Source organism: Callorhinchus milii, unplaced genomic scaffold (genome assembly GCF_018977255.1).
Source record: "Callorhinchus milii isolate IMCB2004 unplaced genomic scaffold, IMCB_Cmil_1.0 Scaffold29, whole genome shotgun sequence".
In the NCBI taxonomy this organism is placed as follows: domain Eukaryota; kingdom Metazoa; phylum Chordata; class Chondrichthyes; order Chimaeriformes; family Callorhinchidae; genus Callorhinchus; species Callorhinchus milii.
The window spans coordinates 1255071-1279102 of NW_024704770.1; the positions used below are offsets into that span (position 1 = coordinate 1255071).

The 24032-nt window shown below is 43.6% G+C and overlaps 1 protein-coding gene and 1 non-coding gene across 3 annotated transcripts in view; one reads left to right on the plus strand and one right to left on the minus strand.

Moving 5' to 3' along the window:
* Window positions 1-24032, plus strand: part of pbx4 (pre-B-cell leukemia transcription factor 4) — a 204813-nt gene that overhangs the window by 140805 nt on the left and 39976 nt on the right. For both annotated transcript variants that reach the window (XM_042344733.1, XM_042344734.1), the window contains exons 3-4: window positions 22149-22393; window positions 23068-23258. In XM_042344733.1, coding sequence (XP_042200667.1) covers window positions 22149-22393; window positions 23068-23258 — 436 coding nt within the window. The remainder of the gene's footprint in view (window positions 1-22148; window positions 22394-23067; window positions 23259-24032) is intronic.
* trnag-ucc lies at window positions 937-1008 on the minus strand. Its single transcript has one exon. It is a non-coding gene; the product is annotated as a tRNA-Gly (tRNA).

Below are 24032 nucleotides of genomic sequence, written 5' to 3' on the forward strand. Positions count from 1 at the left end.
TTGATCACTCACTCCACAACTGTTTGTGGGACACCGCTGTGCACAATTGGCTGCTACATTTCGCCCATAAAATACAATCGACGGTATTTTCCGTGAAGAGCTTTGGGACACCTCAACAACACGATAAGGCACTATATCGAATGCAGGGATTATTTTTATTATCTCTAAAAATCACATTGCTCATTTGTTTTCGTTTTTGACCCAGGGCAGGTTTGAATTTAAATGTTCTCATTCTAGGAAATCTAATTTTTAACAGCGAGACTCCTCGGAAGACTTGGATTAATCACCCCGTTGTTTGGGACTTGAATTGTTTTTGCGAAAGCTAAACATTTAACAAAAGCCTGCAGCACGATAATGCCCGAATTGGACCTCTGGGTGTCTGATTTGCATTCGTCAGATAGAGAAGAACAACAAAGGCTTCAAGATTTGGCCAAATCAAAGCCACCTTAAACATTTGTAAGTTATCAGTCACCAGAAGCTGTGAGCATATATTACCTTTGGACCACCACGGCTAGGAATGCGGTCTCCGTAAGGTCACCGCTCTTTCTGAGCCCCGTAGCACAGCTACTTGTCACAGAGTCTTGACCTTTTTTTTTAAAAAAAACGCTAAATTCTCGAGTGCTTTTTCTTTCAAAAGTTTTTGTTCATTGCTGGAGCTTTCAAGTTCATTCGTTAATAAATAATAATAATAATAATAATCCTTGCATTTTGATATAGCGCTTTTCACGTCGGGAGGACGTCCCAAAGCGCTTCACAGAACACACTGTAAAGTGAATTCACTGTATATTTGTGGGCGAACGCGGCAGCCAATGGCGCACAGCAATGTCCCACAAACAGTCGTGGATTGAAAATGACCGATTTATTATTGTTTTTGGCTTTGGAGGGATTATTATTAGGCTCTGTGTGGAGTAAGGAAACTTGCCCGAGGTTTGGCCCTGACCCCCCCGGGGATTGAAATCAGGTCTCTCGCTTGGAAAGCGAGTGCTCTAACCACTGAGCTACAGGACCCCATCAAGAATTCACGTGTGATGCGGTAGTTGTAGCACCCGTTAGGAGACATAACCTTTTGTGTTCTCCGTTTGTCGATGGTGCCTGCTCACGTTCGCAGCCTGGAATGGAGTTGAAAACGTCTGGAGTGAATTAGGTTATTTTTGGCAAAGCGCCGCTGCCCAAGCATTTATAGTTAGATTTATTGTTAAACAGTACATACAGTGTCCCCGCAAAATAAACGACTGTGTTTGCTGAATTGTTGCAGATTTTTCTGTATTTTTTTTGTCCGTTACTGCTGCCTACTTTATAAGGCATTTCTAAAACTGTTGCTTTGGACTTTAATGGAGAGCCTACAGACCCAGTTGGGAAGAGCTGATGGTAATCGGAAGCCTCTGTCCGTGGTTTTCCTGTCACTGTTGGCTCCAGTGCCAGAGCCCGGAGGATTTTGAGGGGTCTCGGCTTGTGTTCCACGATGGGTGAACCCATTGACCTGCCAACATCGAACAGTGCAGAGTGTTCACATGTAAGTTGTACGGCAGATTTCATCTGGCTTTTACCACTTGACTTGCGACTAGCTTATGTGTGAATAATTAATGGCAATTAATGTTTAATTACAGTAATTAGACAAGTCACAGAAAATTAAGCTGCAGCTGGGAGTGATGTAGTTTGTGGCATGGAGGCAGGCTGCAGTATCCTAACTATGTTGAGCATTTCTGACAGCATGGCACAGCTCATATATACCATCTCCAACACGGTTTCTAATTACAGATGAATTGTACCCCCATGTATAAACCACTTCACCAAGATGGGCAACTAAAACATCATGTCAAGCATGTCATGTGATTTATATATAGTGATCCTGGTGATAAGATGTCAGCAGCATTAAAATGACAAAGGAGCTGTTCACAGGACGTGACGAATGTTGTGTCCTGAACTGATACCTGTAGAATTACAGACATGGACATTTGGATAATGGTCTTCTTTGTTTTAGCCTTTTATAAGAATAATAATCCTTGCATTTGATATAGCGTCCTATCACGTCTTCAAGATGTCTCAAAGCATTTCACAGAATATACAGTAAAATTAATTGACTGCATATTTTGTGGGCGAAACGCGGCAGCCAATCGCACACAGATAACGCAATATCTGTGTGAAGTATTTCTGGTATCTGTAGGTTTGCAATCAAGTATGAATACTGCAATAGCAAATTGAATGTCTGATCACTAAAAGTATCTCAATGTAAACTAGCAGCTAAACTCAACTAACCTGTATAAAGGTCTCCAAATATGGTTTCAAAAATCAGTTCAGAAAAATAGCATTCCAAAAATAGATTTAGGTATTGAGACAAATTGGATTTTCATTCTTAAGCCAAACTCTCCGAGGATCATTTATGATGATTAACTCATGTGGTTCGTGATCAATTTTAAGCTACCTATGTGAATGGGCTAATTAGATTTGTTTAATTGCACTGTTATAGTATTGACATTAGTGCTTGAGGAACATGTTGTAGTTTGGGACCTGTATCACAGTGAAATCCAGAACCTCTAACACCACTTCAGTGCGGGCATTTTATCTTCATCTTGGAACCAAATAACATTTTTATTATACCGTTGTAATGAAATGATCCCCACCAGCTTTTCTTACCAAGAAAATATATTAAATACAGTGGTCATGCTGCTGGAATGCTGTGACCATTTTTTTTCTGCCTGGTTTTCTCTTTGGAATCTATTAAAGCCATGAACTGAACTTCCGCCGAAGCCACATCACTGTCTGAGTAGCACATACATATATCAGAACAGCGCCCAGAATTCAAACTCTTTGCAGATTGGATTCTATCAAAACTTAGAATAATGTTTAAAATTAAATTAATTTTGACATCTTGTTCTGAAGTATTATTCCAAGTTTCCTTCTTCATGTTATACATTCCAGTATTGTCCCAGTAAACATAGTTATGGGTGTGGATTTGAAACGCACTGATTCTTGCTGGGCAATTGCCATGTATGTAATTTGTATGACTTGCTTGGCTGTGAGAATAGACAGAAACAAAGAGGTAACTCTGTGATATAAGATAGGTTTTCACCTATTTTGCTTTTTCTTCTGGTTTTATTTCTTCTCGTGGTATTAATATGAACTATTTAATATATTTATTAACTATTACAATAAATTGTAATAAATTGTTTTGGGCTTGCTTGACCCTCAAGTGTCCGTTCTACCCCACATCTGTACCATGACTCTGTATTTCCCCCACCTCCGCAACATTGCCTACCTCGCCACTGCCTCTCCCCTCAGGATACCGAGACCCTCATCCATGCATTCATTACATCTAGGCTTGACTACGCCAAGTCTCTGCTTGTCGGCTTTCCTAACTCTTCCCTCAATAAGCTGCAGATCCTATCCGCTTCCGCACTTAGCGGACACCGGCCTGCTCCATGTCCCCCGCCCTGCTTGGACCATCGGTGATCGGGCGTTTGGCCTCCCTGCCCCACACCCTTTGGAACTCCATCCCACAGTCCCTTTGCCTTGCTCGCTTCCTTGCCTCCTTCAACGCCCATCTCAAGACCCTCCTCTTCGACCGTGCCTTTGGTCACCCTCCTTCCTCTACCCTTCCTGCACTCCACCTCTCCTGATCCCAGCCTCCAGCTCGGGTCCAAATACCTGACTGTCCAGCATCTTTGGACATCCTCCCGGCGTGAAAGGCGCTGTGTCAATGTAATTTGTTGTTATTTACCTTTGACAGAATCGAGACATGTTCCTAAGAATTCAGAAAATGGTGTATAAGTTAATAAAAGCAATTTATGATGTAAACTTTTACTTGACAGGCCTCTCAACTGCCTACTTTCTGAACCGCATTCATTTCAAGAATGTCAGTGTGAGCGTAACTGCCTCGTGTCCCGTTATTTCACAATATAAAAAAGATGAAATCCATCACTGGTGGATGTTGCAAATATATGTGTTTACGAATACAAACCACCAAAGGAAACTATGTAAGTTCCTATTCCTTTTGAAAAACGGTCTCTTGCCAACAAAATGTTCAACTATCTTTGTCCAAGTTTTGAAACTCGCCTATTCAGGGAAGTCAATGGATTGACCTATTTTGTTCTTCTTAGGTGCCCTCATTAGTCTCATAAAAACAGTGCAGAAGTTGCCTGAAACGTCCCTTGTCTTTGTTTCTGTGATGGCTACAGGTGAAGTTCAACAATACCTTCATTTCATGTGTAGACCCTGTAGCTTCGTGTTAGAGTACTTGCCTCACATGCGATTCCCGATAAGGTAAAATGTAGGTCAAGTTTCCTTACTCCACACGCCTCTGTTTACCTAACAGTAAGTAGGAACCTAGTTGTTAGTCAATTGGCAGATCGCTTTTCTGGGGATAACAATCCCTTCAAAAAAAGCGAAAATAAATAATAATTTGGTCAATCAATTCACGATTGTTTGTGAGACACTACTGTGCACAATTGGTTGCCATGATTCACCCACAAATATGCAGTCAATTCACTTCACAGTAAATTCTGTGAAGCGCTTTGAGACACCTCAAAGACAGGATAAGGTGCTATATCAAATGCAAGGATTATTATTATTATTATTTTCAAAGCCCGTCTCAACCCTTCCATCCTTGACCATTGATTTTGGTTATCTTTTCCCCTCCCCACCCTTTATATAAATGTAAATATAATATAATAAATAATAATAATAATAATCCTTGCAGTTTATATAGCGCTTTTCACGTCTTCTCGACATCTCAAAGCGCTTGACAGAATAGACTGTAAAGTGAATTGACTGTATATTTGGGGGCGAAATATATATGAATTGGTTCAGCAATTCTGTTGTCTGCATACTACCCCTAAATCTTGATGAATCAACAGCAACAAATTGCATTTATTATAGCGCTTTTCATGTTGGGATGACATCCCAAGGCGCTGAAATGAATCAAATGTAAACTATTTGGTGATACTATTTCCTCTGCTTGTCATTTATTTGTCTGTTTTGGTAACACCTCTGGTGAGGCACTTGCACTTTCAGATGAATGAATTACGAACGTAAGTAAACCCTGCTGATAGAGTGAACGATGGTTGACACAGTGGCAAAACCTCGGAAAACACAGATGGGAAAAAAAGTTAGTTTTTCCACGGAAGTCGCTGGGAACGCTCAGCAGGTCAGGCAGCATCTATGAAGAGAGGAAAGTGAGTCAAAGTTGCTGCCTGACCTACTGAGTGTTCCCAGCGGCTTCAGATTTCCAGGGTCTGCAGTGTTTTGCACGCTTGAGGCAGGGTATTCAACTTTACTTTCAATATGGACATAATGCAGTGTTTACACACTGCCCTGCCGGAGCAACAACAACAACAAGATTCCATTTATAAAGCGCCTTTCACGTCAGGAGGACGTCCCAAGGCGCTGCACAGTTGGGTCATGACCCGAGCCGGGGGGGGAATGGTCAGGGTGAGGGGAGGGAAGGGAGGGAGCGAGGAGGGGGGAAATGGTCAGGGTGAGGGGAGGGAAGGGAGGGAGCGAGGAGGGGGAAGAGAGTCGAGAGGGGAGCTGAAGGCTCGGTCAAAGAGAAGTGGTGGTCACTGATGCCACGGTAGTCTTAAGCCACAGCACGTGTCAAGCCCTGATCAGGTGGTGGTAAAGAGGATTATAATAATCATCCTCACATCTGATGTAGTAATGCTAATAATAATAATCCTTGCATTTGGTATAACGCCTTATCACATCGACTAGACGTCTCAAAGCGCTTCACAGAATACACTGTAAAGTGGATTGACTGTGTATTGTGAGTGAAATGCGGCAGCCAATTGCACACAGCAGCGTCCCCACAACGGTCATGGATTGAGTAACCATTTTTTTTTGAGGGATTATTGCCCTTGGAAACACGATCCGCCAATCGACTAACAACCGGGTTCCTACTTACTGCTAGACAGCAGAGGCACGTGGAGTAGGAAAACTTACTATGTTTCGCCCTGTTGGGAATCGAACCCAGGTCCTCTTGCTTGCGAGGCGGATGCTCTAACCGCTACTCTACAGGACTCCGCCGTTCACTTCGGGTAGACATCGCAAACGCTTCGGAGGATATTCTGTTATACATACTCTGTGGGTGAAAATGTCAGCCACGTCACAGCAATGCCCCACAAACAGCCATCTGGGGGATTGTTAGCCAGGACACCGGGAGAAACTCCCTTTTTAAATCATGCCATAGGATCTTTAATGTCCACTTGACAGACTTCAGTTTAACATCTCAGGATTCACAGATGTCACTCCTGGTTTACTTTTTTTGGACTGTGGTAAAGCATTAAACGTAAGGCAGCTATAATCTTCCTGATGTCCTGCTTGGATTATTCAATGTGTCTCCAAAGTGAATGGATAATTTGATAACGTATAGTACACTGCCACCTTGGGGCATGCATAAACCAGCAAAATCCTGCAGCAGAGACAATTTTACTCAGTATACATTCACATTTAAAGGTCCTACCCGTGATTTTTATTGTCGGTACAGTAAATAATGTGATGTTACTATCAATCATTTACCAATCGAAGCTACGTAGTTTAAATAAAAATTAAGTACCCGCCATGCTGGTTTAAATGCAGGCGACATAGAATGTATCCAGCACATGGCTCTCTTTCCCAGCCAGCAAGGGGTAGCGAGACAGCGATGATAGACTCAGTATTGTGTTGTTACTGAGGCTGATCAAAGAAAGGACGGGGGTGGGGGGGGGGAAGAAAGCAGCTGGATAAGGGAATATATTTTTAATTGCTTTCAAATAAATTATCCTCACGGGGTTAACTTTCAAAATGCAACGAAACGTTCAGTCCCTTTATAAGAACTGAGAAAAGCTGGATCCTAATGTTTGTGCGTGCAAAGGTCTTATAATAATAATCCTTGCATTTGATGTAGCGCCTTATCACATCGTTAAGATGCATCGAAGCGTTTCACAGGATATACTGCGAAGTGAATTGACTGCATTTTTGTCTCTTAAAAATGATGGCCTCCACGAGACTGGGCTGATTTGTAGTGCTGATTGCTTGTACGGTAGGAAGATGGTGGACAAGAACATAGGAACAGGAGGTAGTTATTTAGCCCATTGATCCTGCGCGGCCGGTATTACAGCATTACAACCTGGGATCTTGGAGACTGTAAGCTAAGATGGTGGAGGGCAGCCCAGCCCTGGGAGAATGTATCACAAGGCCATGCATTCAGTAAAGTACCATTTCAGACTTAGTTGCTTAGTCTTTTTCATGTTACATACTAAAGCAAATTATACTCTGGACACCCTTTAGAAATCATTCTTAAGATTAGAAATGTGCTGTGAATCATCTGCAATTTCTATTATTCATACGGGTAAAAAAAAAACTTGCTTCTGTAACAACGCCTTGTGTCACCGAAACGTCTCACAGCATTTCACAGGATTTACACTAAACTGCGTGTTTCTAGTCCAGCGATATCAAATACAAAGCATCGTAGGAATAGCATCAGCCACTCCAGCCTGATCTGCATGAATTTGTTGCCATAAAACTCTTGAAAATATATCATTGCAGCAAACCATATCCAGTTACTGTTTTTATTTGCGGTCGTTTAACAGACCACAGGCTGACCTTTGCTTTTTCCCTTTCTAACTGACTCTGGGAAGGCGAATGTTTGTGGAGCTCAGCTGCCAGGAAATATTTCAACCAAAGCTGCTGTTCCAGTTGACCATATTGGGCAAACCCAGAAATGGCATCTCCAGTTATGTGGAAATATTTGTCGTTTGGAAAAAATTAAACACGATTTGACGAGTCTTTTGTGTTCTGGGGGGAGCGCCATATATAGCAAGGGTTTGATGAGAGGAGAAATGGTAGTTCAGTGCAGTAGTGCATGAACTGTATTGGACTCGCTCCACAGTCTCCAGGGACTGCTTTAGTCTGAATAGTTCAGTTTTACGCACTGCAAACCCAGTATTATATCTGTGCAGACACAGTAGGGATTTATATACAGACTTGCCCAATGTTAAAATCTGTACATATTGTATCTGAGTCAACACCAGAATTAATTGATAATTAAAATGAAACAATGTGATTGGGCACTAATTCTCTGTAATATCATTAGAAGCTGATTTAAATCTCTGCATGGTATTATGTGTTTGCCAAGGGGCGTGCGTTAATGCACCATGGAATTACAGCAATGCTCATTGTGTACGGGAATATATACCCACAAATAGATTATTCATCAGTTCTTGTACTGTTAAGATACGAAGCACGAGCGTAACCATTTGTTTCCCTATTTTAAGAAGTAAGGTCTTTTAATACTATTTGCTTACAGACTGAATTGACTTAGCTCGTGACTGTGCAGATACTGATGGGTTGTCACAGCCTGTCTGCAGTCAAGTTAAGTAGCTGATGATGTACGTGCGGCACAGAATGAGTGACAGCACTACCTTCCTGTGTTTTGCTGGAGAGGTTAAGATGGTACAGTTGGAGTTACATCAGCCTTCCGAAAAAGGTCCTGTGAAGTTCAGTTTCGCTCTGCCAGGAAACAAACCCGGGTTCTCTCGATTGTGAGGCAAGTGCTCAAACCACTGAGCTACAGAACACGACAAATTACAACCAAAGCTACACATACTACTGCCCAGGACATAAGAACTCCAACATACACTATTGGATTCTTCATTTCCTGTTTTTGATGAAATAGCGTTGGCTTAATATGAAGAAAAGAAAAAAAAATCTTACAGCATTGTCTTAAATCACAACAAACACATCTCTCCATCTCCACATCTTTTTCTCCCTAATCCCGTAAGGAGATATTTTATTGAAGTTAACATTTCAATATTTGTTCTGAACTCCAGACCTGAAGGTCTAGATAGGTTCTGTAACAATTACTTTGCCCACAAAATATACAGTCAATTTAATTGTATTCAAATCCTGTCCTGTTCCATTAAATAGATAAGAAATTATATCTATATTATTGTCTTGTTTCTTTTAATAATCTTTTATAATAATTCTTGCATTTGATAGAACGCCTTACCATGTCATTGAGATGCCTCAAAGCGCTTCACAGAACATACTGTAAATTGTATTGACTTCTTTTGTTAAGAAAGCTGCTTTCCTAACTCTGTTGAAAATACAAGACTGTTCTCTTCTCGTGAGCTTGGGCTGAAAGGTGTATTTCATTACGAAACAACAACAACTTGTGTTTATATGGAGCCCCTCACGCAGGGTAGGGAACCCAGAGTGCTTGACAGAGCACGACGCTGAGCCAGAGGAAGGGGGGAGGTGACCGCAGACACAGTCGAAGCGGAAGATCTTCGGGTGCGAACCGAAGACGGGGAAGGAAGGGGCAAGGCGTAGGAAGAGTGTTCCAGAATTTCGGGGCGTAGTCGGTGAAAGCACGGCCACCAATGTTAGAATGGAAGGCACGAGGGACAAGCAGAAGGCCAAGGCCACTCGAGCGGAGGCAGTTGGGTAGTGGGTTGGGGAGGTAGAGAGATGCCAGGACATGAAGCGAATTGAAAACGAGTGTGAGGATCTTGAAATCAATCCGATTGGCGACAGGGAGCCAGTGGAGCCTGTTTAGAACCGGTGTGATGGGGGTACTGGTACCTAAAGATGTAATTTTACGAGGATAGCGTCTGCCCTGACCAAACCAGTGTCCATACCATTGGTGGTCTCGCTTTCAGACACTACGCCCCGAAACTCTGGAACATTCTCCCTCTATCCCACCAAATCGCCCCTTCCCCACCTCACCCAAGCCTTTGCTCCCAGAACTTCACCAGAGCTGGTGAGGTAATGGAGGCAATGGAAGGAACCACAACAGTTTTGTTTAAAATGTTATGATAAATCTAGGAGCTGCCACATCGAGACTGACTCAAATGAATCACTGCAGCAGTAATGTTTGTGGCTGGAAAGCTGAGATTCTGAAGCAATAATAATAAACCCTACATTTGACATAGCGCCTTATCACGTCTCCGAGATGTCTCAAAGAGCTTCACAGGATATACTGTAAAGTGAATTGACTGTATATTTTGCGGGCGAAGTAATTGTTACAGAACCTATCCAGATCTTTAGGTCTGGAGTTCAGAACAAATATTGAAATGTTAACTTCAATAAAATGTCTTCTTACGGAATTAGGGAGAAAAAGATGTGGATATCGAGAGATGTGTTTGTCGTGATTTAAGACAACACAGTAAGATTTTTTTTTCTTTTCTTCATATTAAGCCAACGCTGTTTAATTAAAAACAGGAAATAGAGAATCCAATAGTGTACGTTGGAGTTCTTCTGTCCTGGGCAGTAGTATGTGTAGCTTTGGTTGTAATTTGTCGTGTCCTGTAGCTCAGTGGTTAGAGCACTCGCCTCACAATCGAGAGAACCCGGGTTTGTTTGCCGGAAGGGCAAAACCTTTGGCGCGTTTCCTTACGCCACATGCCTGTGTTTACCCAGCAGCAAGTAGGAACCCGGTTGTTAGTCGATTGGTAGGTAATAATTCGTTCAAAACATTTTTAAAAAATAATTTGTTCATTAAATCTACAGCTGTTTGTGCCACAAAATAGTCAATTGACATTACAGTATGTCCTGTGAAGCCCTTTGAGACGTCCCAAGATGTGATAAGACACTATATCAAATGCAAGGACTATTACTATTATTAATTTGTCTCGTGGTGAACGGCTGAACTGGGGTTATTCCTGAGAGGGAATTGCAGCATGGATTCCCGGCACTCTCCCCCCCACCCCGCCGCCCCCGGAGGAAACAGGCAGTGATGAGACAGCACTGCTTATTCCTGTCCATCTCCTGGTTCTTGGATCAAAAGCAGCACTGACAGAAATCTGGTATTAATCATGTCCATCCAATCTCTCCGCGAGTTGTGCAATATGCAGTGCGCGGAGGGGAATGCCAAAAATTTCGGAAGACAACAAACGCTTGAAATGCATTGTTACTCGCTGCGGCGTTACTGACGAACACGCTGGCATTGCCGGTGATATCTTAGCTGACAGTTACCTGATTTAGCAAGGCGCTTTTCTGTCATCCGGCATTGCAAACAGCAAACCTAATAAAATATTGATTTAGCAATCTGGTGTAAGTCTGCCCGCTACATCGGCTTCCTTTCACGTTTCTTCACAAAACGCCTGGGATCCGTTCTATACAAATGAATTGCACTACTCAAAAAGTCGATAAGGAACAGGTCTCCTTGTATGTAGCGTAACACTATTTGGAATTAGTTGCAGGCAACGATCTTCAGAGGAGGACTGCGATACTCTCTCTCTCTCTCTCTGGGGAGCATGAGTCAAAAGTTCATTCACAACAGGGAATTGCTCAGTGATAGGCCCTCCTTCAGTGAAAAGTTTATTTATCTAATGCATATCCAGGGAAAGAGTATAAAGCAGTGTTTAAACAAACTTAGCAGGGATAGATAAACTGCAAGCCGCAGCGTGCACTCTGCTTACCTCGTACTTGGTAGTGAATATAACAAACTGCCAAATGTGTCCCATCAGGGAAAGTGGTCCTGTTTGGTAAGAGCTTTGTTTCGCCCACAAAATACAGTTACTGCATTTTACAGTATATTCTGTGAAGTGCTTTGAGATGCCTCAACGACATGATGGGGCACTGTACAGAATGCAAGGATCATTATTATTATTATTATTATCCCCATCTCCCTCTACCGTGAACACAGATGTACAGAACGTTGGCTATTTCCTCGCTCTTTAATATTTGTGCCCCGTGTCGAATGGGTGCGGCACAATCACAAGCGTAACGGTGCTCCTCCCTAAAACAATGGCAGTCTGCCTTGGCCCAAACTGAAATAATAACAACAATAATAATCCTTGCATTTGATATAGCGCCTTGTCATGTCTTCGAAACGCCTCATAGCGCTTCGCAGGCTATGCTGGAAAGTGTAGCGACTGTGTATTTTGTGGGCGAAACGCGGCAGCCAATTGCACACAGCAGCGTCCCACAAACAGTCGTGGATTTGGTGACCGCAGTATTATTGTTGTTGAGGGATTATTGCCCTCAGAAAGTGATCAATCTGCTGCCGTTTGACATTTTGGGCGGCTGACTTGGCCTTCCAGGAGCAGATCCAGCCTCTGCTCACCCTGTGCATCCGGTGACTAAAGATAAACCCTGTGGGTGATAACGTGCAGTCAAAATTAGAACAGGAAGCGCAAACACAATGATCGGTTTGAGCGGTCAGGTTTCATTTCCTTGTTCCTCTTGTTCTTAAAGTACAGGTGGAGTCCTGTAGCTCAGCGGTTAGAGCACTCGCCTCGCAAGCGAGAGACCTGGGTTCGATTCCCCGACAGGACAAAATGTTGGGCAAGTTTCCTTACTCCACACGCCTCTGTTTGTCTAGCAGTACGTAGGAATCTGGTTGTTGGTCGATTGGCGGATCGCTTTTGCGAGGGTAATAACTTCTTCAGAAAAAAAAATTGGTCACTTCAATCCATGACTGTTTCGCCCGCAAAATATGCAGTCACTGCACTTTACAGTATAGTCTGTGAAGCGCTTTGAGACATGTAATCCTTACAAATGTACGGATTATTATTGTTATTACAGGGTGTTCCCAAAGTCCTGTTACCCCCACGTCCTTTTTTCCTACAGTGAACTGACCGACACCTGAAACATGTGGAAGAAGATGACAGTATTTAGAAGTGTGTCATTCATTGTATTCAGTACAAGTGTTTAATTAACTGTAGTGAACTCCAGCGCGAGTGAGTGAGCACCATAATTTTTATGGCAGATAATGATCCGTCGCCGTGTTCGGTGCCACACGTTCCGTAACATGGATGGAGTGAGGAGACCAACTGCATCTCCGACAACTAGTCTCAGCTCCTCCGTCGTCTCATCCTATTGCTGCATGTAACAGGGGGTAACAGGACTTTGCGGACACCCTGTACAATGTGTACGTTGACCGCCAAGCGGTGTTGCTTCATGCTTCTATAGGTTGACACGTTGTCAACAAACAAGAATTGCTTTTAAATGCCAACTCGTTCCCCGCTGAAGTGGCTTTAGCCTAAACTGGCAGGAGGACCTGAGGTTCCCTACAGGAGTGTTCAACTCTTCCACGGCTAGTAAGGACGGTCTGGCTGTTTCACCGGCTGTTATTTTGTGACTGGAGGACTAGCTGCTTGCACCTGAAAGTACAGGTCAGCATGAGAGACAACCCAGTAACAATCTGCTAGGTTTTCCATCTTTAAAGAAACACATTCCTAGAAGTACAGTACTGGTTATATAAATACATAGACTCACTGATAATAAGAGGTCAGAGATTTGTCCCTATCGCATTTTAGTGACGAGATAGTGATGGCCACGATGCTTTTGCTGTTGCTCTTGTCATCTCCAGCAAATAGCAATTTTTTTTTCCTGTGTTTGAATAATAATCCTTGAATATGATATAGTGCCTTTTCACGTCTTGGAGACATTTCAAAGCGCTTCACAGCATATACTGTAAAACGAATTGACTGTATATTTTGTGGGCGAAATGTGGTGGCCAACTGTGCACAGCAGCGTCCCACAAACTGTCGTGGATTGAGTGACCAAATTATTTAAGCGCTAGTCTATTTATTCAGTACATTTATTGCCGTGTGCTGCTAAATACACGAAGCGATTTGAAATGACACTGTAATAGGAAACTAAATTGTACGCAGATAATCACATAAGTTTGCGGTAAGGGCATAGTTGCTGAATTTAAACCTTACTGAATAGCACTCGGACGCATTAATGACATCATCACGAGCAGCGGAGGGCTGGCGCAGCCCTCTGTTGTGCAAAGTGAAAGGGAATTAAACAGAAGGGTCAAAGGAGGCCTTTTCTGCAAAGGGCCGCGTAGAAAGCAGCGAGAAAAGCAGCCCATTTCTTCGCAGTTTCCTCACGCCCCGACTAATTTTGGTTAATTTTTTTTTATTATAAAAAAAATCTTTCTAATGAGGTGTTTCTAACTGAATTTAACAGTTTAGATGTGATTTTATACACAGTAACATTAGTATAGTCAGGATTTCACGTCGGGATGATGTCTCACAACTCGACCCAGGATATGCTGTGAAGTTTAACGACTGTATCGTGTAGACAAAATATCCAAGGATGTGTTGGATTGTAGAGCATTCTGATGTCGAGCTAATGTTACATACTTCTTCAATAAGGCCCCTTCCACTTCAGCCTTGATTCAACGTGCAGTTGTGTTCTGAGCTGAAGGCCGAAGCCACGGCTGTACCTATTAATAAGTAAAACTCGTACAAGTCTTGTCTTTAAATCATATAATTGCCTAAATCGTACACGCATCCGAGTCCCCGTCAGCTTCCTATCAAAACCACTTAGATTTCTTTGCACTCGTTGCATTAATAACCTCCTAACTTATAACTCCGCTCCTTTACCCTCCGTTGCTCCCGCACTTACCGCCTTGCATTGAATCGGGGAAAATATAGTCTTGATCTGTCGATGCACGCGCAGAAGAACTTCATTTCGCACGACTCAATGCGATTCCAATGCTTGCCGATGAGCTCGCACACGGCGGCAGGTCAAGAGGCATTGATTGAAGTGTAGTCTTGACCGGTTACCGGGCGCGTACTTACCGCCTGCAGTATCGAACTACAGCTTGCACAGTTACTGGCTGCGTTGAATTACAAATGCGCTGTGTAGATTATTGAGTAAATCAGATTTTATTCAACTTGTTCAGCTTTTCTGTAACTCAGACTTCGCATAAGTCATATCGAATGTTATGGTCCTGACTGATGTGAGTTTTACTGTATTACTACTTTTCCTGTTTATTTAAAGGCGTGTGTTCAGATTTCTAAAACTAATTCATGTAATAATCAGGATCATTGATATGCTTCTTGTTGATAATAACCAATGCAACATTTTTGAGTGGAAATCGAAACAGTAACTGGTACAGTGTCTTTGATAGAACCGTCTTAAGCCTCTAACTTATATAAAGTCTTATATAATATAAAGTCTTATATAATATAAAGTCTCTGACTTTTGGGACATCTTTAAGACGTGGTAAGGTGCTAAATCAAATGCAAGGATTATTATATAGAAATACAGACTGTCCTAGATAACTGTGACTTTATTATCTTATTTATTATCTGGATAGGTACTTGGGAAATAAAGGTAATTAAGGGATAAGGAAAAAAGATGGAGAAATGGGATTAAAAAGATAAAGAGCTGCGATGAGGTAATAAAATGGTGGGGTTGGGCCTCATGACCATTCCTGTTCCTAGTCACGAGGCTCTGGAATTCCCTTCTCCCTTCGCCTTGTCCCCTCTCTTCCTATTTTCAAGTCCCGGCTGAAGACCTTTCTTTTTGACTGCGCCTTTGGTCACCTTCGCTCCCCCCCTCCCCCCGGCTCGGCCCCGGGATCCGTTACTGTGAAGCGCTCTGAGACGCTGTCCGGCGTGGAGGGCGCTGTATAAATCCAAGTTGTTTTTGTTGTTGTTGTAGGAGCTTTTAAAGAATGATTAAAAGAGCTGTGAAATAGCAAAGCAGCTGTTCAGAAGCTGTGGTTTTCTCTCCTTCCCATTTAAATGCAAATAGTTCTTCAAGATGCATTCGTGCTGGTTTCTTAAAAGGCTGTGTCGCCGGTCACACATTCTAACCACTATCACAGGTGCAGACCTGACCACTGCACATTAAGTGCGGAGCTAGTTTTATCAAATCTCAGTCTGCGTTTACCGGCAAAGATCTGCTAGAGTCAGGTTTTCAGTGATAGACTTCTCATAGAATAGAATCGTAGAATCTTCCAGCACAGAAAGAGGCCATTTGGCCAATCGTGCCTGTTCCGACTCATTGAAAGAGCCATCCAACCAGTCCCACTCCCCCACCCTTACCCCACAGCACCGCAAATGTTTCCTTTTTAAGTACCTATCCAATTCCCTTTTGAAAGCTGCTGTCGATTCTGCTTCCACCACCCTTTCAGACAGTGCATTCCTATTATACGGAGTGACCATTGTAGTGTCTAATAAGTGGGATGATTTTTTTTAGATAACAGGGTAGCTATCACAACTTTTTGTGCGCACATACTCACTCACTCACTCGCTCTTGGCTCGCTTGCTCGCCCACTCGCTCACTCTTATGCACACGCGGTCCACAAACCGTGTGCACCTGACGTGAAGAGTGGCGCTTTGCTTTATGAATCCTGCCATGTTGGAAGTGTGCCAGGACTGGGACTCCACAGCTGTGCTCTTCTCTGTCTCCCTGCAGCTTGACCCAGTTTCCCTGACGACCTGTGGTTAGTGTCAAGTGCAATAGACTCACTATCATCATCATCTGTAGTCTACCTGATCTTCCACAACGGCGAGATGGAAATTAGATTTCGTCCCTTGAAAACATTGCTGAAAAGTCACCCTCACATAGTTGTGGATAAGTAAAACTTCCTTCTCGAGTTATAACCTGAAACCCCACTGTTCATTATAAAACCCTGAATACCAATTGTAGCGCCTCGCACGTCGGGAGGATGTGCCAAGGCGCTGGACAGTCAGGGATTCGGACCCGAGCTGGGGTTGAGATCAGGAGGGGTGGAGGGCAGGGAGAGTAGGAGTAGGAGAGTGACCGAAGGCGCGGTCCAAGAGGAGGGTCTGAGGACTAGCCTTGAAGGAGGCAAAGGGAGAGGTCGAGGCAAAGGGCCTGTGGGATGGAGTTCCAAAGCGTGAGGGCAGACGGGCGGAAAACTTTCTTGAAGTTCACGCATTGCTTCAGCACCTGGTTCCAAAATATCCACAAACTTCAGTGAGAACTCAGTGAGGAAATGGCCAGTGGTGAGGCAGGTTAGCGTTCAAAATACGGTGAAGGGATCGACTCAGAGACTTCCAGAGTCTTGCGACGTAATGGCCGAAAGGACGGCTGCTGACCGTGGAGCGGAAAGCAGGCGGGACATGCAGGACGGCAGAGTCAGCTGAATGAAGGGGGAAGGATAGAGGAGTTAGGGTGTAAGCGGGTCGGAGAGGGCGGCGGGAATTATTATTATCCTCGTAACTGGGTGTAGAGCAGGGAGGTGCCTGTTAACCTCCTGCAGAGTAAGTGAATGAAGTGTGTGTGGGGGGTGGGGGGGTGGGTGTGGATGTTTATGAATTCTGGATAATTATGTTAAATTTAAATTCAATTAAAGAATGTCACTTTAAATCAGTGTATTGAGGGCAATAAACCCTCAAAAAAAAATGTAGTCATTTCAATTCAATCCACAACGTTTCTGTGCACAATTGGCTGCCGCGTTTCGCCCCCAAAATGCGGTCGCCCCACTTTGCAGTACATTCCGCGGAGCGCTTTGAGACGTCTCGGCGACGTGATACGGCGCTGTATCAAACGCAAGGGTTACTATGGTTCTCTCAAAGCAGAAACTCGTTTTCGCAATGTTAGTTGGAAACAACTACAAAATCAGATTGCGAAACTGCGCAGAATAGCCGCGGATTGTGCTCAACGTGAGGTCTCGGAAATGCGACGGAATTACCAACGCGTGGCCTCTTGTGTCCAATGTACACGCGGGTGTTTTTTGTTCAGCGAGAATTAACATTACACAGTGACGGATGGTGATTCAAGTTTCACGTTAATAATAGATTATACACTATTTATGGATAAACGTGCCCCCGAGTGACAGTTGAATGCTTGACCCCGGCTTGATTCAGGGCAGGAGGTCAGACTCGCCAATGTCTAGCTCTCAGTTTGCTGGCTGACCTGACGCAGAGGCGGTTTGGAGGGCTTTCACCGTTCTCCGCATGCTCGGGGAGCCTTTTGATCGGGGCTTAAGGCGGAGCCGGAAGCAATATCGGCTGCAGCACCTAACCCAACTCTCTTTGGGAGCCGAAAGGAAACCGTTTGTAAAATATTCAGCTGCCACATCAAAAAAGGGGAGTGTGGTGGTTGAGCCTCAGGTAACGTCAACAGCACAGCCAACCGCGTACATGATTGCGATTACCAATTCGGTGCCAATGCCCACCTGCAGTTTGAAGCAAGCGCTCCATTTACTTGCCTCCTCCAGTCACTGCCGTGGCTGGTTTGTGCGTGTGCGTGTTTGCGTGCGAGAGAGAGCGACAGAGACTTGCTCCATTTTGCCTTCCCATCATACTGATCGCTTTCAGGTCTTTTTTAATGGAGACTGTGCTGCGCTCCCATTGTCTCCAGTTACGCTGAAGCCCTGTGCTATTTTCTGTTGCTGTCTGTTGCTTTGAAATTAAGACACATTACACAAGACACGCTGGTATTAATGTGCCTTCTCGCTACTTCAAGCTGTCAGTTTGAAATAAACAATTAATGGCAAATAAATGGGATGTCATCAAGTGAAGCCTCGACAACAATCAGCAACGGTGTTCGCTGACTTATCAGCTGCCTACGATCTGCTGGTGTCGACGCAATGTAATACAGCGAATTCCTTTGCCAAAGTAAGATCCAAATCGAAACAAATCTCAAGACTTTCAGTATCCGAGCAGCTTGAAGTAAAAATAAAACGGGCTGAGTTTTTCTGTGAGCTGGTTGCACTTGGATTCATTCAGGGATCCTAATGTGGTAACCCGGGACATTGTTCGCCCACAAAACATACAGTCGATTCGCTTTACGCTCTGTTCTGTGAAGGGCTTTGAGATGTCTCAACGTATTAATATTCTCAATGTGTTAATATTATTAACAATATCAGCAGGATAGTGATAAGCTTTGCATTTTATACAGCGCCTTATCGTGTTCCTCTTGAGGTTCTAATGTCTCCTCAGCTGCTGACCAAAAAAACTCACGAAATGTGTGCCGACTGACTGTCTCCAAGAGATGAGGGGTTTTTTTTTTCTCTCTCTCTTCTAACAATCCGACTTTTGGGAAATTTCCGGTCAGCCCGGTCAAAAGCAAGCTAAGGCGATAGGGCACCACTGGCGAGGGGGAATTCAGCAACACGGTCTCTTCGCAGGAATTACCATGCTGATCGCTCTTGTCTGTCTGTTTCTCAGTACACTTGATTGCACGCCGACATCGCCACACTATTTGCAACAAATTCCATTGGGTTGTCCTTGTGTGATGGAGAAGGTGCAATCGACTGAGACCCGCAGCAGGAAAGCAGAGAAAGCTGAGGATTGGAGCAATCCCCGGGTCCTTTGGGGGAAAGACTACAGGATGGCAATAATTGATGACTGACCACTGATGAGATCTCCCTTAATGAATGAAAACACCCAAAACAAATGACTTTACAGCAGAGCATTTGTGGTGAACTTCACGCACCACAGACACACACACACTGGGAGTCTGGGATTTGTAACTGACGCTGCTTACAGCCTCGCCATCGAACCTGTCTTTCAGAAATGGATTAATATTGATGATCTAATATTTCGAGATTGAACACCAATTTTGATAGATCACTCGGGAAAATATAGCTCGGAGAGAAAAAAAAAACATGACCGATTTAACAAGGCTAACCATTCCGTTTAAGTAGCTGTTTGGGAGTGTGACAAGGTGTAAATAGATGTGTCAAGCACGCAGTCAAAAATCCGATCCATTTGAAGTTAAATGAAAATGAAATAGGAAATGCTTTTGGAAAAACGAACTATGCGGCAGACTAGTGTAGACCATAATATTGTGACATCTCCTGATATGATGATAAATATTACAGATTTTATTCCCTGGTCTCTTGTTTGTCAGTGAGCTCGAAGCTACACACGTCATTTGGCGCAGGCAACCTGTGCGGTGGCACGCAAAGCACCTTGAATTGAGAGAGAAGATTGGATCCTGTTTTAGCAATTGCAGTTTCCTTCTTCTGTGTTTTTTCTGCTTCACTGTTGTAGCCATCGTACAGCCAATGCTACAGCCAAGTGCACATGCAGACAGTATTTATGCAGACAAGTTTCTTTCGAGGAGAGTGAAAATATCTGCATTTGGATATGTGCATTTGGAAATGCACTAAACCTCACATAAGTCGTATCAAGGAATGTACAGTCAATTCACTTTGCAGTATATCCTGTGAAGCACTTTGAGACGTCTCGAAGACGTGATAAGGCGCTGCATCAAATGCAAGGATTATTATTATCATTAGTTGGGACCATACATTTAATATGACTTATGCAAAGTATGAGTCATGTCATATTTGCGGAGAATCTAAACTCTCGAACGGGACTTGGGCAGATGTACCATTTAGGCAATGATACGATTTGTACAGATCAGACTTGTGTGAGTCTTACTGTAATCTGTGGGTAGGCGGGAGAAGAGAAGTTGACAGACAGATGCGACAGGAACGCTTTTGGTTCAGGCCACACACCAGAATTGTGTAAGATTTCAGTTGCTGCTGGTGTGTGCTTTGCACCGAGCAAGAAGATGAGGACTGTAGAGATTAACACGATGATATTGTTCAGAATTGAGGTCATTGCATTGTCTTCCTTCAGTATTTATATGAAGCATTAAAAAGACACACTAGAGAGCTTCTTATCTGCACTAATTGAGACCGGGCACATTGTAGATATGGAAACAGCGTAGAAAAACAAGCTGTTGCCATCAGGAATTATACTATCACTCCAGTACCACACTCTGACAACACTTTTTTTCCTCTTGCCCTGCTTTGTATTTGTGTGTATTTCCCTCTCTGATTCTTTCTCTGTTTCTCTCACCCATTTTCTTTCCCCATTTCATTCTTCCTCCGTCTGTCTGACTCTCCCTTGTTCTTTGTCACTAACAAATCATTGATTGAGCCTTTACCCTCACCTCACCAGAAGCAGTCACACTCCAGTAAATCGCACTCATCAGTGGTTTGAGCTCGTGAACACAACTAACCATTTTTGCCGGTATTGCTATCGTCTTCCCTCTCACATTGGAGGTCAGTGTGGATAAGTGAACGTGCAGATAGCTGGTGTGTGGATTACCACCTTACTGCTACTGCACCAAGAGAAGAAATTTAGCCCTGGTGTGAATTGGAGGGCCTTTTCCTTCATGAAATCAGATGCAAATATTATCTTGCGATGTTTAAAGTTCACAGTGCGCACTGTTTTCATGGCATACAGTACATTAATGCCGTCCGGCGTGGAGGGCGCTATATAAATCCAAGTTTTTGTTGTTGTAACACTGAATTTTAGTTTAGATCCGTAGCAACTGGGGCAAGATAACTTAGTATATGAAGCAATGGGACTTATTCCAAAGTGCACCCTTATTCAATGAACCCTGAACAAATGAGCCCATGACACACGTGGGAATCGGTTTGAAAAGGAAGGAGATTGATATTGTACGCAGGGCGACCAAAAAGTCGCGATACAATTACCATGTCTGATAAGTCTTAATAGAAATGATGATTTTTTTAAGATAATAGAGTAGATATCACAACTTTTTGGTCACCCTGTACTTGAGAAGAATTGAAACAACTAACATTTGAGGGACGGATTTAGTTCCAATACTTTTGTAGGGAGTTTCACTGTGGAGCCTATAATTACACTGCGTGGATATGAGCCTTAGAAGCAAGATATATACGAGGCTGATGAACAGAGCGCACACTCCCCCTAGTGGGAACGATGGATTCATTTGTAATTAAAACCACTTTTCAAATTAAACTGGGACTCTTCCAAACCTGATTCTGAATCTGTGCATCTCTGAGGGACTGTTGTCTTTCGCCTACAAAGTACACAGTTAATTCACTTTACGGTATATTCTGTGAAGTGCTTCGAGACGTCTCAACAGTTTACTTTTTCCTGCTGGATTGCAGTTGCATTGCCCGAGTAGATCAGGGCCTGGCGACCTTGTAACTTGGATGTTGTTTTGCTGGTATTGTGACTTGCAGCCGCATCGGGCTTCAAGCTGTAAGTAGACCATGCAGATCGTTAGCTTTCAGATTCACTTCATTTTAATGCAATTTCTATCGATTCTTGACCCAGTACATTTGCTGAACTTTTATAAAATCTACGTTTACAAAGCTGACAGTTAAAATGTTAACATTGAAGGCCAGTGTACTGTACCAGGCAGTTACAGTTCCCTTAAACTGGGAAGTAAGTCTTGCGTTAATACTACTACAAATAATGATCCTCGCATTTGATACAGTGCCTTATCGCGTCTTCGAGACGTCTCAAAACGCCTCACTGAATATGCTGTGAAGTGAATTGACTGTGTGTTTCGTGGGTGAAACACGGCAGCCAATTGCGCACAGCAGCGTCCCCGCAAACAGTCGTGGATTGAGTCACCAAACTATTACTATTTATTTATTTTTTATATGATTGTTTATTTGTTTCATTAAAATATTGAATGGCTGGTGTTTTCTCTTGCAGTGCTGAGCATCCGAGGTGTTCAGGAGGAGGAGCCCCCAGACCCCCAGCTGATGAGACTGGATAACATGCTGTTGGCGGAAGGTGTTTCAGGGCCTGAGAAGGGCGGAGGCTCGGCGGCAGCTGCGGCAGCTGCAGCAGCATCAGGAGGATCTCCTAACGACAACTCCATCGAACACTCTGACTACAGAGCCAAACTCTCACAGATCCGACAGATTTACCATTCAGAACTCGAGAAATATGAACAGGTAAAAACGACGATGGGCCGCAATATTTGCTCACCTTGCCCCTCCCGCCCGACTTTCAAATCCCGCCTGAAGACCTTCCTTTTTGATCGTGCTTACAGTCACCTCTCCCTCCCTCTCCCACAGGCTCGGAGTCAGATTCCGCCACTGTCGAGCGCTCCAGGACTTTCCCCCGCATGAAGGGCTCTACATAAATAAATACAAGCTGTTGTTGTTGCACTACACCGTGTCCACAAAGTCCTGTTACCTCCATTTTTTTCCAGCGCTGACCAACAAACTGAAACATGTGGAAGAATGATGATAATTGTATTTAGAAGTTACTTCATTGTGTTCAGTGCTGGGGGGAGGGGGTGGGGGGGTGTAACAGGACTTTGTGGACACCCTGAACATTGCATGGGGATATGAAAATACAGTAGTATACAAATATCAGGTCTGTGTGGCTGTCTTTCTGTGTTTCTATTTATGTCTATATATCTCCTATCTCTGTGTGGTGTGTGTGTGTTTTCCTACCCATCTTGGCAAATCACAGAGATAATTACCAACCCGCACCCTGAATGTATTTCTGCATCGGAGCCCGGTGTAAACTGACTAAATGCCCCGTCTTTTCTTATATCCAGACCCTCAGTACTTTTTTGACTCAATGGGTCTGATGACAATCTTCTCTGTTGTGCGTGCAGGCATGCAGTGAATTCACCACACACGTCATGAACTTGCTTCGTGAACAAAGTCGGACCAGACCCATTTCACCAAAGGAGATCGAGCGCATGGTTTCTATTATCCACCGCAAATTCAGCTCCATCCAGATGCAGCTAAAACAGAGCACGTGCGAAGCCGTCATGATCCTTCGCTCTCGCTTCCTTGACGCAAGGTAGGTCCGTGCTGAAACTCCCAAGCTGCTAGTATCCGGTTGTAAAAGGAATTCTTTGGGGTCTGTTCGCAGGGATCATAGAATAGAGGTTTAGCCTCTGGAGTTTTCCACCCGTTGTGCTGATTGGAGTCCTGTAGCTCAGTGGTTAGAGCACTCGCCACGCAAGCAAGAGGATCTGGGTCTGATTCCCAGCAGGGCGAAACATTGGGCAAGTTTCCTTACTCCACACACGCACACCTCTGTTTATCTGGCAGTAAATAGAAGCCCAGTTGATAGTCGAATGGTGGATTGCTTTTCTGGGTATAATAACAATATCATTGTTATTTAAAAAAAACAATCAATAATTATTTGATCAATCAATCCACGACTGTTTGTGGGACACTGCTGTGTGCAATTGGCTGCTCACAAGCAAAACATACAGTCACTTTACAGTATATTCTGTGAAGCGCTTTGAAGACGTGATAAGGCTATATCAAATGCAAGGATTATTATTATTATTGTCTTGTATCGTAACGTTCTGCAATCCATGCTGGAGAGGGGAGCAAAGCGCTGGATTCCATCTTCCGCTATAGTCTTTAAATGGCCACATTTATATAGCGGCAGGTGGAATCCAGTGCTATAGAGGAGAGACGTCCAGTGTTCAGATGCAGCTCTCAGCCTCTGTCACGGTTGCCGTAAAGGTTCCGCTTACATATGTGACTCGCGTGATAAAGTTACTGGGTGGGCTGCAAATCATCCGAAATTTTAAATGTAAGTGTAAATTGAAGTGCTGTC